General features: G+C 39.9%; 1 protein-coding gene across 3 annotated transcripts; it reads left to right on the forward strand.

Annotated features, from left to right (window-relative positions):
- The first annotated feature begins 1,455 nt into the window (after positions 1 to 1,455).
- Positions 1,456 to 3,012, forward strand: LOC101584217 (nucleolar and spindle-associated protein 1-like). Of its 3 annotated transcripts, none has more exons than XM_023709786.1 (3): positions 1,456 to 1,960; positions 2,048 to 2,244; positions 2,308 to 3,012. In XM_023709786.1, the coding sequence occupies exons 1-3, from the start codon at positions 1,487 to 1,489 to the stop codon at positions 2,810 to 2,812; spliced, it is 1,176 nt and encodes a 391-aa protein (XP_023565554.1). In that variant the 5' UTR covers positions 1,456 to 1,486; the 3' UTR covers positions 2,813 to 3,012. The 3 variants fall into 3 exon arrangements, with proteins under 3 accessions (XP_023565554.1, XP_023565555.1, XP_004626455.1); XM_023709787.1 differs by having other exon boundaries at positions 1,456 to 1,582; positions 1,652 to 2,491; positions 2,600 to 3,012; XM_004626398.2 differs by having other exon boundaries at positions 1,456 to 2,244.
- The last annotated feature ends 15,272 nt before the right edge of the window (positions 3,013 to 18,284 follow it).

Below are 18,284 nucleotides of genomic sequence, written 5' to 3' on the forward strand. Positions count from 1 at the left end.
GCTGGCCAGATAGCCAGATAGCTCAGCGGGCTAGAGCACTTGCTTAGGAAGGCACAGGGACTGGGGTTCGATCCTCGGCTTGCTGTGCCAGCCCCAACCCGGGGGCGTGCTGAGCCTGGGCATGGTGGCACAGCCCTGTAATCCCAGCTCTCAAGAAGCTAAAAATAGGAGGATCACTACAAGTACAATCTGTGCAGTGAGACCCTGTAGACCCTAAACTAAGCACGTATTTAAAAAAATAAAGATTAAAAATTTTGTCATCTCAAAAATTAGCTTCAGGTCCACACTTCTCAGGTTAGTGGGTGCATGTGGACTGGAGACTTAGAGATAGCAAGCTGTAGCCTTTGGGGTGCTGAAAGCACTTGTTTTCTTGGGCTTAATATTGGTTATGGTGCTGGCGGTGCCAGAATTCATTCGGAAGAAGCTTATCAACTCTTGCACTGCTTTTTCCCTTTGAGGTGTACATCAACAGGAAAGAATTTTTTTTTTATTCTTAAAGTACCTGATGCTCTTTAATTGAATTAAGGAAGTTTGTCTAGGAATGAAACTATTTCATCATGCAATGCAAAATAATAGTGGTTTCTAAAAAAAGATTTTACCGTATGTGAACCTGTATTAGCTGCACACATTAACGGGGTTCAACGCAGGCAGCCAGTGCTGGCCAAAGTCAGTCTCCGTTTAGCTATTTCCCTCCACCTTTCTGCACAAACTCCAGCAACGACCAATTTACATTCAGGTTGACTTTACTGACCTGCTACACACGAAAAAGAACACGTGGTTCCCCTTTTGGATCTGGCTTATCTCGTGTGACATCGTGTCTTTCAGCAGCCAAAGCAGGCTTTGGAGCTAATTGAACAGAATGAACGTGCTTAATCTATTCTTTGCTCTCCCTGCTCTTCCTATGTTTTTGTTTCTCTGTTTGTTAAATGAAAATTAAAATTTTTTAGGTAGTAAAAAATTTGAAAAATTTGGATTGAACAAATAATAGAATTGCACTTAACACATCCAGTGTATGGCCTGTGTTACTTTATTTTTATTATTATTGTTATTATTAAATACTTTTTTGTGGCTGGCTCAGCACAGCCTCAGGGAGAGGCTGGCAAGGTACATGGTGCTAGAAATCAAACCGCAGTCCCTGCGCTTGTCTAAGCTTGCCTAAGCAGGTGCATTAGTCCACAGAGCTATCTCATCAGCCAGGACTGTGACATTAATAGCAACAATAACAATAGGGTTGAACTTGAAGTAGATGAAGAAAAAATTGAGAATTTGCTGGAGTGGCTGATGTGTGGTTGTAGTAGTGGTATCGTTTACACAGGAGAGAGAAAAGCAGGAATTGGAAGCAAAATTGACATCGCTACACTCAGGAGGAAGAAGGAGATGAACTGGGAAATGCCAAAATACAGAGTCCTAGGTGGCGCCAGAGTTTTGAACTGCGTGCTTCGGCTCAGCGTCCCAGTCCCCTGTGTGTGGTCTGGAGTGCTGGAACATGGCAACCGTCCTCGCTGCGGAGGAGCTAGGCTCCTTGAAATACAGCGACCTACAGAACTTGGCCAAGAGTTTGGGCCTCCGGGCTAACTTGAGGGCAAACAAGCTCTTAAAGGCTTTGAAAACCCACCTTAAACAGGAAGCACAAAAAGAAAATAAGAATCAGGATGAAAGTCAAGCTTTTGCATCCTCTGCTGATGAGACTGAGGTACAGATTAACAGTGGGGAACAAGCCACGAAGGAGCAGGTGGACCACATCACCAAAACAAGGAGGCGGCGGCGACGGCATAAGACAGTCCCTAGGGAACCTGTCTCACAGCAGGATCATTCTGAGGTAAGCCTGAGTCATTTCACTGAACTACAGAGTCAAGACCTGGAAAACTGGGATTTCGGAACTACTGGAAAAGTCCCTTCTGTATCAGACAAGAGCCTTGGAGATGAGCATACAGTTTCCTTAGGAAAAGATAATGAAGATTCAAAGGAACCTTCAGAAAAACATTCTCGCTATACAGATGGATTTTTCATACTTGGGAACAGGAAAAGAACTGCAGTTACTACTCCAAACTTTAAAAAGCTCCATGAAGCTCATTTTAAGGAAATGGAGTCCATTGATGAATATATTAAGAGAAGAAAGAAACACCACTCCTCTCATGAAATGAAGAAGCAGTCCAGCAGTGAGCGAGGGGTAACGACACCCAAGCCTCCAGGAAGCGTCTCCATAGCTTGCACTCCCGCCAGCCAGCAGCGCTCACAAGGCCAGGCCCAAGGCCCTGCCAGGAGGAGAGCTATGAGTCTAAAAGGGTCAGCTAAGCACTCTGTTCTCTCAGCAACGAAAATGAACGTCAGATTTTCAGCTGCAACTAAAGATAATGAGCATAAGCGTTCACTGACCAAGACTCCAGCCAGAAAGTCTCCACATGTCACCATGGCTGAGAACATGGCAAAAGGCCAGACTGTGTTCGGGACACCCACGTTAAAGACCACAAAGGGGAAATCTGCTGCTACTGTTATTACTCCATTCAAGTTGACAACTGTGGGAATGCAGACTCCTGTCTCCAATAAGAAACCAGTATTTGACCTCAAAGCAAGTTTGTCTCGTCCCCTGAACTATGAGCCACATAAAGGAAAGTTGAAACCATGGGGGCAATCTAAAGAAAATAATTATCTGAATGAACATGTGAGCAGAGTAAGTTTCCATAAGAAAACTTACAAACAACCTCCTATCCAGACCAGGGAAGAGCAATGGAAGAAACACGAGCAAGAACGGAAGAAGAAAGCCAAGGTTCTGGGAGCTCGCAGGGGCCTTATTATGGTTAAAGACAAATGATTTTTAACCCCTGTAAATATTACTTCATTCTGAATTTGCTTTCCTTGTATAAATATTTCTACACTGTCCTTTTTTTTCCTACAGATAACTTTTGTTCATTATCTATGTAGTGTGAGTACTTCATGTCCACAGCTCTGAAAGTTATAAACATCTTAAAGCTCATAAATTCTGTGGAATGGCTTTAAGTGTTTGTATAGCTCAATTTTCTGATGAGACCCATCTCAGATTCTTAACCTAGATCTGTAATGTTAACATCCTGTTTGCTGGTGCTAATATTAACAGACTGGCAGTACTCTTCCAGCTCGCAGCATCTACCCAAGGGCAGTGAGCTGCACTACAAGCTTCAATAGAATCTGAACAATGTTAAGTGAGTAGGGAAAGCCACTCCCTCAGCCCATACAGAAGCTACTAAGCTTAATGAGCTGGCCCCATGGTTTGGTGATAAATCAGTATTGTATCTATGGGAAAAATGTTTTGTTTAGCATATAAGTGCCTGTTTCTTTGTCATTGCCATTAGTTACTTGCTATGTTCTTAAAAATAAAAATCTACAGCTGGAAAAAACAAACAAACAAACAAAAAAAAAACAAAATACAGAGTCCTAGAATTGATATTGGTGGAAAAGATACTGATATGTAAGAGTCCGGAAACTGAGCCCACAGGAACCCAGCCGGAGGGGGCACTGCTCCAGAATAGAGACTCCAAAGGGAAGTTCTTTGGTCCTGGGAAGGTTTGCTGGATTCTGGAGCTGTGCTCAGAGCACACAGGGATTAAAAGTGCCTACCATTCCTGCTGAGCTTGCCAAATTACCTCCTGCTCTACTAGAATGGCCTGTGGCTACCTAACAGCAACCTGTTCCTACATAGGCCCAGGAATTGCTGGCTAGATTGGAGGGGCTGGTGTTATAGGTCGGCAGCCAGCACCTGGATAGATTGGAATTATCTAAAGTGCGACTGGGTAATGCTTTTAGAGCTGGGATATCTCTCTCATGAGGTGAATCTTGCTTTCAGAAAAACTGGATTTAAGTCCTCATATTTCTGTCTTCCAATTTGGGTCAATTACTGAGTTTTTATGAAATGTGAAATCTTCATTTTTAAACTGAGGAAAAGAATGTCAACATCCCAAGGATATTAGCGATTAATGAATATGATTTATAAGATAGCATCTAAAGTAGAGTAAGATAAAGGTGATTTAAAGAGCTCTTTAACTTGTTTATTAACTGAATAGAATTTTCAAACAATATGCAGGAAGTGAGTATTTTCTCAGAAGATAAAATATTTCATGTATCTTAGGCCTTGAGATCAAATAGAATAAATCACTGGTTTTCTCCTTTACACAGGAGATAAATAGTACCAGTTGTGATTGTTAAGAAATGCATGGAGGGGCTGGCAAGATAGCTCAGTGGACTAAAGCCTGCTTAGGCAAGCTTAGGCAAGCAAGGGATGGCAGTTCAATTCCCAGCACCATATGCTGCACCAGATCTGCCCCCTGGGCCGGCTGGGCTGGCCAGAGTTTAGATGTAGTGGCGTATGCCTGTAATCCCAGCGCTGGAGAAGCTGAAAGCGAGAGGATCACCATGAGTCTGAGCTGTGTAGTGAGACACTATAATAACCAGATATATTTTTTAAAAAATATGGGGCCGGGGATATGGCTCAGTAAAATAAGCGTTTGCCAGGTAGACGCAATGGCCTTAGTTCAATCCCAGGTCCTGAAAAAAAAAAAAAAAAAAAAAAAAAAAAAAAAATGCATGGAATGTTTGATCCTTAGAGGAAGAGAAAAGAGAAAAACAGACAAAGTTATATCAGAACTAATTTTTATTAAACCTTCAAATGAACAAACAACTGAAAAAATGCAGCATCATTTATTGATATTCACAGAAAGTGATAGATATTATAAAACTAGTTTGAGAAGGCATAAAAAATGTAATCTTTTCCCTTGTCACCACTCACTAGCCCTACATCAGCACTGGTCACTGGTATCTTTCCAGGCTCTTTTTCCCCCGAGCTCCAGACACAGTGGCATAGTTGCTCCATATTAGTCAGAGTTCTTTAGTGGAACAGAACAAACAGAATGTACATCTTAGTACACAAGCATATTTATTAGATTGGAGGGCTAGGGGATGAATAGTTCTGAGGTGGACTGTGGCCCAGCTAAAGAGCCTGTGAGCATGCTAGCTGCTCAGCCCAAGGAGCTGGAGGCCTCCGCATAGTGGAGCTGAGTGTGCAGCACCCGTCACAGGGTAAAGGCCTGGAAGCTGCCCGGAGAGGTGCTGCTGTGAGTCCGAGTTCCAAGTGTGAAGGGCCTTGACTCCGATGTCCATGGCCCATACAGCAGGCCGATACGCTCCGTATCAAGATGAACCCAACTGTGCACACGTGACTTTCTTCCTCCTCCACTTTATTCCATCTAGGTCTTCAGTCTGTGGGTCAGTGTCACCCGCGTTCATGGTGCTCCTTTTTCCCTCAGTTCACTGACCCACAACCAATAAGCTCTGGAAACTTGTACACACACACACACACACACACACACACACACGTAGAACTAAACTTTAGAATTTTTCTAGGCACTCCTGAACTGGCCAAATTCACAACCAAGATGAACCCTTACGTCCTCTCACCTCAAGCAACAATTTTGAACAAACTCTGGGACTGCGCACTTACTATGTCCCGTGCCTGAGGGGTCCTACCCTTGCATTGCAGTTCTACGATTGGCTAATGCAGCAGCATTTCAATGCAAGATTTCCCTTACGCCTTTCATTAAAATAGTAACTTTCCAGCACCAGAGAGAGAGAGAGAGAGAGAGAGAGAGAGAGAGAGAGAGAGAGAATATGCACTACTCCTTGCCATTGTCTAGCTGCCCTAGAGGGAAACCACCATTAAATGAGGCATTTATGTCTATCTTAAGTTTGTTTTCATTACATAGAAAAATAGCACTTAGTAGGTCTTTGATGAACTTTTATTTTGAAGAGTCTATAGAGCTATTACGGAATGACATGGGAATTACTCAATATTCTCACTACGGGAAGATTTTGCCTAATAATGCATAAGTGATTTAATGAATATATGTCAAAGTAATTTTTCAAGAGTTTAATAGTTAAGCAGAGGTAATATTAAAACTGCAAAATGTTGCTTACTAATAACATAAGAAATAGCACATTTCATGATATTACACAAAAAATGGGAGAAAAATCTAAATGGAAATATAGACACATATCAAAACTTGAGAAGAGTTACACAATATGCTTAGATGAAAATTTCTTTTGATAATTAAATAAATATAGAAATAAAAGGAACATTTTCACATATACGTATGATCAGATTCTTTTATTGGAAACATTCACTATACATGATCACTTGAAACCATGAAAAAAAGGAATTAAAATAATAGATTAAATTTAATGAGGAAACATGAATTTTCAATAGCCTATGAAATTGTAGTTAACTTCTATAACAATCCAAATAAGTGGAAGTTAAAAAGCATCATATGGTGTCTTGTCCCATCTTTCAAACTGTTTAAACTGCCGAAGCATCCAGGCTAGGAAATGATGAAATCTGTTTTAGTTACTTGTCTCGTTGCTAAGACAAAATAACTGACACCCACAGTTACAGGAGGAAGAATGTATTGAGGTCACAGTTTGTGAGATTTGAGGCCGCAGTTGGCAGGATCCACAGAAAGTAGCTTGGCACAGGGCATCACATAAGAATACAGTTCATGGTGCCCACAAGGTAGCAAAAGCAACAAGGGAGAGTGAGAGGTTGGGCTGTTTCTCTTCCTTATATTGTATGCAGGCTACGCAACCCAGGCAGAGCATCCTGCTGGAACCTGAATCCAAGCACGGGATCAATAATCATTCATAAACTCTAGATTCACCAGCGCGTCACCTTTAGTGTTTCATGTCTCACGTCATCTTTTGCCAATTTTGCTCTACTATTTCTACTTTAATTTACATGAAGAGAATATATCATCATATGATGTTAACATCTCTACTGATTTTTATTACATTTTTAGGATGATTTCCTCATTGGTTACTACCAGGCTTATTATAAATATTCTAGTACATTCTCATACTAAGTTAATTCTAGTCAGCTACAGAAATGATGTTTTATATGGTTTTATTTCATTCTTTTTTGGTATTACTAATGGTAATACCACAGTGTAACATACTCTCTTGGTTACTTTTCTCTTGTTGCTGGGACAAAATACCTGACATCCAAAATGAAGGAATGAACTTTTTTAGCTCACAGTTTGTAGAGGTTTCAGTGCATAATCAGCAGAGTCTAAGACACATGACACATGACAGAGGGCAGCAGCTGATTGGTACACTGAAACAGCAAAGAGCAAAGAGAGCTAGGAAACCTCTCTCCCCTCCTTGTACTACAACTACGCTATCTGCCCCAGGGTGGGTGTAGCACCCACACCCACAATCCCAGCATTAGACCATGAATTAATCTCTAAGTCTAGATGCCTGCCACAGTGACTGCATGAGCTTTGGTGGGACACCTAGGCACAAACCATAGCACAAAATAGTGCAGAAGTATTACTACAGGCAGCCGAGTTAGATAAAAAATATTATAGACAGTCAGACAGGGCCAGGCCCTCAAAGGAGACAGCAAAAAAGACCAAGACAACTATGGAAGGGACAGATGCTCCTGCTGTGAACCAGACCTAAAGACCTAAAGACCAAACAAATACTAAAAGATTAACACCTGGGATTGATATTCTAAATAGGTATCAATCACCTGGAAAGACCCAAGTGAGTCACTAGCACAACCCCCAAAAAGAAGAGACCCTGTTTATATTCATGCACACTTGCAACATGACTCGCTTTCCCATTTTTTTTTAATTTTATTTATTTATGTGTGTGTTTGTGTGTGTGTGTGTGTGTGTGTGTGTGTGTGTGTGTGTGTGTGAGAGTGTGTGGCCAGCTCAGTCCACCAGGGGGCGGGCTAGCTGGCATGTGGTGCTTGGGGGTTGAACCGCGGTCCCTGTGCTTTGCCAAGCTTGTTTTAAGTAGGTGCTTTAGACCACTGAGCCATCTCACCAGCCCCTTGCTTTCCCATTTGATACTAGATATAATGTTTTACCTGAGAAATGGTGTTTGTAATCCCATTTGTTGACCATAGTTTTGTCCAACCCCATATCCACCTAAGTGAGTTTCCCCTTTCTCTACCTTAGCCCCACATGGTTTTACACTTTAAAAGTCCCTGGAAGAAACAGCTTCCTGGGGAACTACCTGCTCAGCACCCCCCTCCTGTCCATTTCTCAGACAGGAGCTTTCTTTCCCTCAATAAATATATTCTGATCATAACTTCCATTTGTTCCCAAAACTCATTCTCTGGTTTTAGAAAACAAGAACTTGTGCTGGTCAGGTCGAGAGATTGTTTTTCCCTATATCATTTGGAGGTTCCCTATATGGCTTGGAGGTCACCCACCTGAGATCAGTTTTTCTCCCTGTATCAGTATAACATACTTTTTACATCTTTGCATATTATTAACCTAACAATACATTGTCATAATTATTACTTTGTACAAGTTTGTGTCCCTTAAAGAAACTGACATTAAGAAAGGAAAATAAGTATATAGTAGAATAGTTGTAGTCGTATCTTTCTTATTTATTCATCTTGCTTCCCTTTGTGTATCCCTGTGGTTGAGCATTCCTATCTGGAGTCATTTCCCTCTTCCATTCAGATTTGTTCCAAAACATATTTTTTTTGCTATATGATTATGCATTCTATGACCACCATTACATTATATGCATGCTATTTTACATAATTGCTTTTAAAAACCTTTTAAGAGAAGCAAGATGAAAATATACATTTATGTTGTCATTTATAGGTGCATAATTTCTTTTCATTACTTCTTTGTTTTAGAAGCATTTGAATTACCATTCTAGGTCACCTTCTTCAATCTGAAAAGTTTCTTTCAGATTAATTTTTTTTTTATATTTAGCACAGGATCTACAAGGTCTCAATACATAGATCGGGCTCATAATGACTTGCCTGTGTTCAGCCTCCCAAGAGCTGGGATTCCAAGCATGTGCCAGTAAACCCAGTCTCAATCACCATCTCAGCGCACCCCCGGGGATGGGAGGAAGGCAGGCCAGGGATCAAATTAATTTTTAAAGACTCTAGTTTAGTAGTTATTGTAAGAGATACTTGTTAGCAACAAATTCTCTGATTTCTCCTTTAGTTTCAGAAGACATTTTTGCTGAATATAGCTTTGTGGCTGACAGTTTTCATCTTTTTTTTATTATTATTTATTTATGGGTGTGTGTGTGTGTGTGTGTGTGTGTGTGTGTGTGTGTGTGTGTGGCCAGCTCAGCCCACCAGGGGGAGGGGCTGGGGGATTGAACCGCGGTCCCTGTGTTTTGCCAAGCTTGTTCCAAGTAGGTGCTTTAGACCACTGAGCCATCTCACCAGCCCCAACAGTTTTCATATTTTGAGTATTTTTCTATGTCAAGCCACTGTTTTTGGACTCTACTCTTCTCAGAAGTCAATCATTAATTGAATTGATGTTTTCTTGTGTTCTGTTAATTTACACTCTTACAAACAATGCAAATCATTGATGCACATCTTAATTTTAAAAGTTTAGGGTCAGGGAGAGCTCGCTGGCACAAGTGCCTGACTGGCTATTACAAGGTCTGGAGTTCAATTCCTGGTACCAGAAGTAAAATAAAAGTTCGACTCTGACTCAATAAGACAAAGATAATATTAGAACCACACCTTTATATAGTACTGGTCACAATTTAGAATGAGAGAACCACAGTTAGATAGTTTATGAAATCTGGAACATGGAGCAAAACAGAGCTTCCGGTGGAGCAGTTGAGGAGGACCGTGGGCAGAGCAGGGTGAGCAGCGGGAGGGCTCTGGGCTAAGGGCGCAGTCTTGGGAAGGAGTTGCTGTTGCAGGCCCTCTGTAGGAGCGGGGAGCTGTTTAATGTGCTATTCATGAGGTGAAGTTTTGGTTTTACTTATTTTTATTTGTTGGAGGGCGTAGCAGGAGAAGCAACAAAGTTGCTGGTCACTTCTACCATATTCTGTAATGCTGTTTTTTTTTTTATTTTTTGGGTTTTTTAGAAAAATATATTTAGTACAGGGTCTATAGGGTCTCACTAAGTAGATCGGACTCGTAGTGATTCTCCTGTTTTCAGCCTCTCAAGCGCTAGGATTACAGGCGAGAGCCACCAAGTCCAGTCAAAGTCGCCATCAGCCATCACAGTGAGTCCGGGCAGCAGGGTACAGATTGGCACGCTGGGGATGGAACCGCGGCTGGTGTGTCTGCCTAAGCAGGCGCTTTAGTCTGCTCAGCTAGATATCTGGCTAGTTATTTTCATAAAACAATAAGCTGTATATCCATAAAATTAATTTTTACTGACATTCGTGTTCTCATCATGAATACAAGTCACTGTCAGACTTTAATTTGTGCTTGTAAAATACAGGTGAAATACGGTCACGGTGAATTTGCTTTATTTTCTGTGATCACTAAGGACTTTAAATGTCTTCATAAGTTTACTGGATTTATGCATTTTTATCTCAGAGGGACGCATATTTATGCATTTTCACCTTTGTGCATTCTGTGCTTCCTTGGACATGGGCCAGTTTTACATTCTGGTTGCTGTTTGCATTTTGCTTTGTACTAGTTTCTTGTGGCAGTGCTAAGGACCGAAGAGGCCCAGAAATGCTAGCACAAGGCGAGGACACAGCCCTCTGTAGTATTGATTTTTTTTTTTCTAGTTGAGTATGATTTCTCTCAACTTGAAACATATCTTTTAAATAATCGGTATTTTTTTTAGGTAACTAAGTTTATTAGAAATTCGAAATAATACAATTTCCAATTTTAAAACAGTATTTTAGGCATTTTTCTCAGTTGGCCAGAGCTTCTATTTGAAAGCTACCTTTTAAGCTGCAATCTGGTAACTGAGGGGCTGACCGCACGAATGCTACCTCACACTAGTCGCATGAGACGGTATCTAGCTCCCTGAGCCCTGATTTAGGCTTTCTAGGACTGCTCTCCTCCTTGGTATTTGGGGACAAGGCACAGGGTTTCCTAAGCATGGTTCTTTTCTTCTCTTGCACATAACTGGCTAATAAGCTGACTGCTCTCTCTCCTTTTTGGGGAACACCTAAGTGGCATAATCCCAGGCCCACATCCTACTTAAGCCCTTCTTTTGTAGAAGCAGAAGTAACTGGGAAGGAAAAGCAAAGCACCACAGCTAAAAGATTAATTTGTTTTTTAAAAAATATTACTAGTACTACACTAGTTTATATCTAGTTCTTGGAGAGAAAGTTACTAACATCGCTTTTATGTGCTTTTAACTTTCACTGCCTTCTGTCAAATTCTTCAAACCATTATAAAGCAAGTTTAGAAACTGCCACATAACTTCATTTGTGGACCCACACCTAGCATGTTAACAATGGCAAACGGACTCCCTTAATGAAATTACAACAGTGGAAGAGTTAAATAGTAAAAGTTAAGCCCTGATACAGTATTAAACTTATCTATTTACTATAAAAATAATTCACAGTGGGCTATTTTATTCAATAAGATAGAATCTTTAAGATTCAGAGAATATACAAAATTATTCTATGTAGTCCATTGTATTTTACTGTATAGTGGAATAAATATATCTCGAACAGAACACAGGAAGTCTGTTCCTAGAGAAATCACCAGTTAGTGTAGGTTAAAGCCAACTGTTCTACAGATACCGGGTAGAAAGTAGCTACTGTTGCACTTAGAACAATATGGTCATTATAAAATAAAGGCTTTAGATCTATAAACAATAACAAAACACAGAAACCAAATGAAAATGTACTAAAATTTAATCATCCATAAATGCTGTAATTTAATCTGACAGTAAAACACAAGAAGCAGTATTAGAGGTGGTTTAGTATATTATATATTTTAGCTTTGAAAGCCATAGAAATCAGTTATCCCAGTTTTTTCCTATAAAAGACCCATTTTTCCAAAGCATTATGCACAATTTTAATTAGAATATGACAGATGATATTTCATAATTTTTAAATATAAAATGAAATCAATGAGTCAAAAAAGTTACCTGCTGCAATGAGTTGAGGAAAAATTTCATAATTGATATCAATAATCAGTATTTATGTACACTAATTAATACATTAGGGTCAAATTTCTTTCTGTGGTAGGATTTAGTTTTCAAATAAAATTTTAAAAGACCCTAGTTTACTATCAATCCTTTGCTTTGTATTGCTGGGTTCCTGAAGTAGACATAGCTGTCTTTTTTTTTTTTTTTTGGTGGTACCAAGGATCAAACTCAGGACCTTGCACTTGCCAGGCAAGCACTTCTTCCACTGAGCTATGTCTCTGCCCCCACATGGCTGTCTTACCAGCACTTTTACTTCTCATTATCTCATTTATCTGTAAGCCATTAATAATCACTTGCCATTGAAGCCTGCCTTATAAAACATCTTAAAATAATCTTTTTCTTTTATATTAAATTGCCTTTGTTCTCTTTATTGAAATTTAACGTGATTTTAGGGAGCCTCAACAAATACTTAAGAATATAGTAGCTCTGCTTTTCAGAAACACCTATGAATTTCCTAATATAAATTGTGATTCACTAAAATCATTGAGAAGTCTTTTAAACTGACTTGTACATGGCATCTCCCAGAGCTAGCTCACTTAGAGACACTTTGTTTAAGAAGTCTTATGAACTTTGTTTTTCTCTGACCTCAGGGGACATTGTTGTTTCAAAATGGCTTTATGCTGAGGTGTTCATTATGCTGTAAGTATGGGAATAATCAAGTTAGCAAATCCTAACTGAAGTTTTTGTAACACCATGCAAAAATCAGAAACATTTTCAAATGCACTTTCTTATCAATTTAATTATTTAAAATGTGTGCAATAAATAGGTTTAATGTGTACTATTGATGAAACCTTGAAACATCTCTGAATTTGCTTTGAAAATCTGAATAAATATTTCCTACATAATCTGATAAAAACACAAATTGCACTTAACATATAAACAGTAATATTTTTTAAAATATAAATGAAAAAATTGACATTTGTCTTGTAAAAACATCCTCATTGCTTTTAATTATCATTCATGTGAAGTATGCTCAGCATTTATATGACTTATATTTATTTATGACTTTTATAAATGTGTCACTACTAAATATTTACGGTAGTAAATAAACTCAGGTTGACAGGAAATCTTGATGAGATGCAAAGAATTTAATGAGGAATGCCTGTCGTGATATACTGCCACATAGTTTCTAGTTTGATTGGACTTTCCATGTCCAAGTGCTGGCTCTTCCACAATTAACAGCACCTTCGGATTTGGCAGGGGGCATTTACAATTTCCATGTTTCCCAAAAAAGTTACAAGTTCAAGGTGAGGATATACTTTTCTTCTAAGGATACACTAGTGTTAGTCAAATATAATAAAGGTAAAATTCGTTACTATAAGAAACTGAGGCTACCACAAAACTCCAGCAGTTTTATAGTCAAAAGAATATTACGAAAACTTTAATGGCATTCGATTTAAAGGGGACTCCATTTCTCCTTGGCATAGGCTCCTCAATCACCTGCCCTGCACCCCTTCCACGTCTCCTGCTTCTGATACCAGCCTGTGCATAGTAGAGCTACCTGGGCTTAGTGCAACGCAGCTTTCCCTTTATTTTCCCTCTTGTCATGGAAGATCCTTTAACTTCAGGCATTCTTGCTTCTAATTTATTAACTTTTGATTCAGCAATGAGCTCATTTAATCAAAGTGCTTGTAAATCACTCTATGGCACCTCTCTGTTGAAGTAAATGCCATTTTCAGTGGATTAGTTACTTCTTCTCTCTACTGGCTTCCACCTACGTGTCTGATATATTGTACTTTAGCAGTGTCCATGTTCTTCCATTTTGGAGACTGCAGTCTAAATTTAGGTCTCACACTCTCTGTACTTCAAGTGCATGGTACAGTGTCCAGCATTTGGTGGAATCCACCAATATTAATAAGTAAAAGAAAGGAAAGAATGGAAACAGGGGGGAACACATGAAGAAAGAAAGCACAAAACCCAAAGGGGCCAGGTCACGTGGGCCCTTGGAGACCACAGTGAGCACTTGGCTGTCCTCACAAGGTAGGATGTCACTTAAGAATTCTAAATGAAGGGCCAGCCAGATAGCTCGGTGGATTAAAACACCTCCTTAGGCAGGTACAGTGATCGGGGTTCAATCTCTGATGTGCCATTCAGGGCCTACTTCTGGGCCCCCTGGGCATGCTGAGAAGGCTATGGAGACTGGGCATGGTGGATAGCCCCTTATCCTAGCAATTGAGAGCCTGAAAACAGGAGGATTACTATGAATCTGATCTACATAGTGATATCCTGTAGAACCTATAGACCTTTACCAAAATGCAATAATTAATAATAATAATAATAATAAAGACTAAATATTTCAGTTTTACCTCTCAGGTTCCCTCACCTCACTCCCTCCAAGCCCTCGCTGACACAATTTCTGCTGTGCTCCCTCACAGCGCATGCAGGCCGAGACTCTCACCCCTGGGACCTCGCCACAAGGTTACTCCCAGGAAATCTTGTGGCACACAGCCCGTGCATTTAAGGCTTTGCTCGAATGAAAACCTTTTAGGAACTCTTCTTACCAATTACATCTTTCTCTCAGACCCAAATCCATACTTTTTCTCTTCTTTGCTCTACTATTATCACTGGAATTAACACTGTGGATTATTCCATATATTTTTTATGGAATACAAATATACACATATTTGATGTGCTTCTGATTCTACAGTTGGAAGGTATCCTCCAAGCAAAATAAGAATCTTTGCACAATTTTTCTCCACAGAATTTCCACAGTGCCTGGGAAGGTATAGTTAATAGAAAGTGAATGCGAGTAAGCGGCTCCCTCATACTGAACTTCACGGCATCACAGGAAGGCCTTGAGGAAGCGTGCACTCTATTCCCAACCAGAATTTGCAAACATTGCCTGTAACCTCTTTTGTAAATCACTGGGACATACCCACCCCTTTTAATCTGTATTATTGATGACTGTTTTGTGCTACATTGCAAGCACTGAGTAGTTGTGTTGGAAACCAAAAGGCATAAAATGCTCAAAATATTACCATCTGGCCCTTTACACACCAAGGGTTGCCAAAACCTGACTGCCCATTAAAATATGCCTCCTATAGAAACATTTGTGGTTTCATTGTCAGTATTCACGTTGCTCTCGTATAATTGGACCAATCCGTTTCCCACAGGAGTGCTTGGTTTGAAAGCCTAACTGGACAGAAATAAACTAGCTGGAACGTCTTGCACATAAGGAATAAATAGAGTGGGAGATTTTCCTTTCCAAGTTCTCAGTGGTTTGTTTATCTGGAGTGGTACCACAGCATCTGCAACCTTTTGTCACTGTGGGACAAAGTGAGTGCAAACTTGCACATACAGAAGGCTTCACAAAGACAAAAGCAGCCTAGATCTTCTGTGGCATTCATCATCCGGGAACTCATCAAACGTAGAAGTTTGACTACTGTTGGGTTTCATGTTGTTTTTAAAATAAATGATACATTGAACAACCTGATTCTGGACATTCTAATTTCCAAATGAGTCTATATTTAGGGTCAAAGTAAAAACATCCTAAGAACAATCAAAAAATAAAATTGATGGGTCAGCAAGATAGTGGACTAAGCGTCTGCTTAGGCAAATGCAGGGACCAGGGTTCGATCCCCAGCATCACAGCCCTCTCTGGCCCTGTCCCCGGGTGTGGTGGTGCATGCCTGTAATCCTACTCAGGATCTCACTAAGCGCTAGGGAGGCTGAAAACAGGAGAATCACTGCAAGTCCAAGCTCCCTCGGGAGACCGTGTAACAAAATACATTAAAAAATAAAATAAAATTGGTGCCTTCAGTTAGAAGGGCACTAATAGAATCTTACTTTCTTTTATTGTATAAAGGCATTTTCAGCTTTAAAATTCTCTCTATATATATTAATTAGTTGTCTTATGCTGGAGGAGAGACTGAAATAGAAATAGGCAACTATCAGTGTTGGCTTTTCAGAAAGAGTAAATGATGTTTATGAAGATTATGTTCAGTTTTCTTTTGCTCTTTAAGCTTTTTTAAGCAAAGAGTTTTGAGTTACTCCAGATGAAGAAAGGACCAAAGCAAAGATCACTGGTTTATGCTCATGCACCCTTATTCTAGTTTGTTTTCATACTCTAGAGACAAATCCAACTGATCCCTTAAGTCTTCTAGTTTTTTGTATTATAATCTCATTTTCTCCTTCAAAGATCTCTTTGAAGGATGTATTGAAGGATCTCTTGAGGATATATTATAATTGACATCATCGCTGAAGCATGCAATGGGACAGGATCTCACCAAGTGGTTATGCTTTCCAGGCTGAGCTTTAACTTTCAGGCCTCTTGTTTCAGACTTTTAGAGTGATAGAATTATAGGCTTGTGTCACCAACCCCCAGCTCAATCCATTATTTTAATGCCAAATATTTATTAAATATTAGACTTAAAAAGCAAATATGACTTTAAAACATATATATGTTGAATATAAATACATTCTAAATAACCAAAAATATAAAATTACACTTTATTTAATCAAAGAATAAAAAAATTTTAATAGGAAACAGTGTGTCCATTAACTGTGCTGTCTACCTGAATAAGACACACCATCTAATTGCTTTAGCTTAGATCTGGGTGCATCTGAACAGTGGACTAAGACCCAGCCTGGGTGTGGGTGGCACCAACTAGATGTCCAGATGTCTAGCGTGGATGGGATAAAAAGTGAAAGCAGAGTCTCTTGTACTTCTCTGGGAAGTCCAGTGCTCGGCATCACATTTGACCCCCTTCTTCAGGCTTCCTGCACAGTCTGTCTATGCTTCAAGTGCGGATGCTTTGACTTCCCAACACGGATTTGCACTGGACCCTGCAGTGAGCTGCAGGCCTCTGATTTCTGACGGACCTTCTGGCTCTCCATAGATGGCCCCTTTGGCTTCTTACACGTCTGATTCTGCAGGCAGCCACTGAGAGCCTACATCATAATTAGACTGTATCTCTTATATCTTACATGAATGTGTTCTTCTTGTGAACACTGATTGATACAAATTGAAAAGTAAGATCTATTAGTTAGGTCACATAGGAATGTTCCTCCATGTGCAATCCCTAGATATATAAATAGGCATTTATTTTCCCTTTGGGAGCACCTAAAAATGGACTTTAATTTATTGTGATCTTTTTACAAAGCATTCTTTCTCTTCATTTGCACCTCGAGAATTCTTGTCTTATTTTAAATATTATTTCCTCAAAAAATTCTTCTCTAATTTCCAAAGACATCTTTATTTTTTCATTCCTATCTTTTATACAACCATAAAGGCTTATTATAACATTTTTGGGTCTTTTGTATAATTAATTTTCCTGTGCATCAATGCACACTCCTGTGATATCAAGTGGCACCTATTTCTAATGGCAGCTGAAGGCATTTCCAATATGCGTGCAATCTAAAGCCCTGTTCCTATTACAGTGAGTATTCAGAGACTTATATCTCTGTGTATGACAGTGTCTGGCTGACCTGCATCTTGAGGGGAAACATTCTGTCAATATTAGATAGATCTACGTAAGGATGGAAAGGGAGATGGGTGGATAGATTAGTGATGGAAGGAAGAATGTAAGGAAGAAAGGCCCAAGGGAGGATGGAAGAAAGGAAACAAGGGAGGGGAGAAGGTGGGCCAGGGAGATGGCAGATAAAGAGTTTACAGATGTTAGACAGATAAATATCCACATAGGGCTGTGATAAGATTGCTATTTTATTGCTAAACAGACATAGTACACATGACAAGATGATCCCTTTCTGCCACCAACTGGACACTGAAGGATGCCCCTCAGATATCGAGGTGGGAAGAAGATAGAGAATTCCCACCAACAATAGTGGACAATAGAGCCATGCCAGGAGTCCGACAGCAGGAGAAACAGGCAGAGTGCTGATACCTGACCAGCAAAGGAGCAGCACCAGGGGCCACCCAAAGGGGTGCTGGACCAAGCGGGGGAAACACCTCCCACTGGGAGGGCAGAGCTCTGTGTGCTGTAGTGAAGAGTGAAAATATTTTTCAAGGCAATTTGGGGCTAATTTTTTTCTCATCCTGCTTGGTTTTTCTTCCTATCTATACTATGCTTTTACTTCAGGCAATAAATTTACTGTTTGATAAACTGAAGCAGAAACCTCTAAAATAATCAAAGAAATTAGTCAGTAAAGCTTTTGCTAACTGTACATAGTGGAATTCATATGATGCATTAAACAAAAAGCAGATAGTGAAGAGGCAGAGAACGTGTGTCAAACTGAGGGATGGGTACTCTTGTAGATGACATCAACATAGGCATATGGAAGTCACTACAAGTTCAGAGTACACTCAGCAGGCATGGGAACTTCACTGTTAGAAGGTTTTGATCCAGACCTACATTCCTGACCCTGTAGGTTCGCTCCTCAGGAAACACAAATAAATCCCAG

This window comes from Octodon degus, unplaced genomic scaffold, assembly GCF_000260255.1.
Source record: "Octodon degus isolate 3935 unplaced genomic scaffold, OctDeg1.0 scaffold00014, whole genome shotgun sequence".
Classification (NCBI taxonomy): domain Eukaryota; kingdom Metazoa; phylum Chordata; class Mammalia; order Rodentia; family Octodontidae; genus Octodon; species Octodon degus.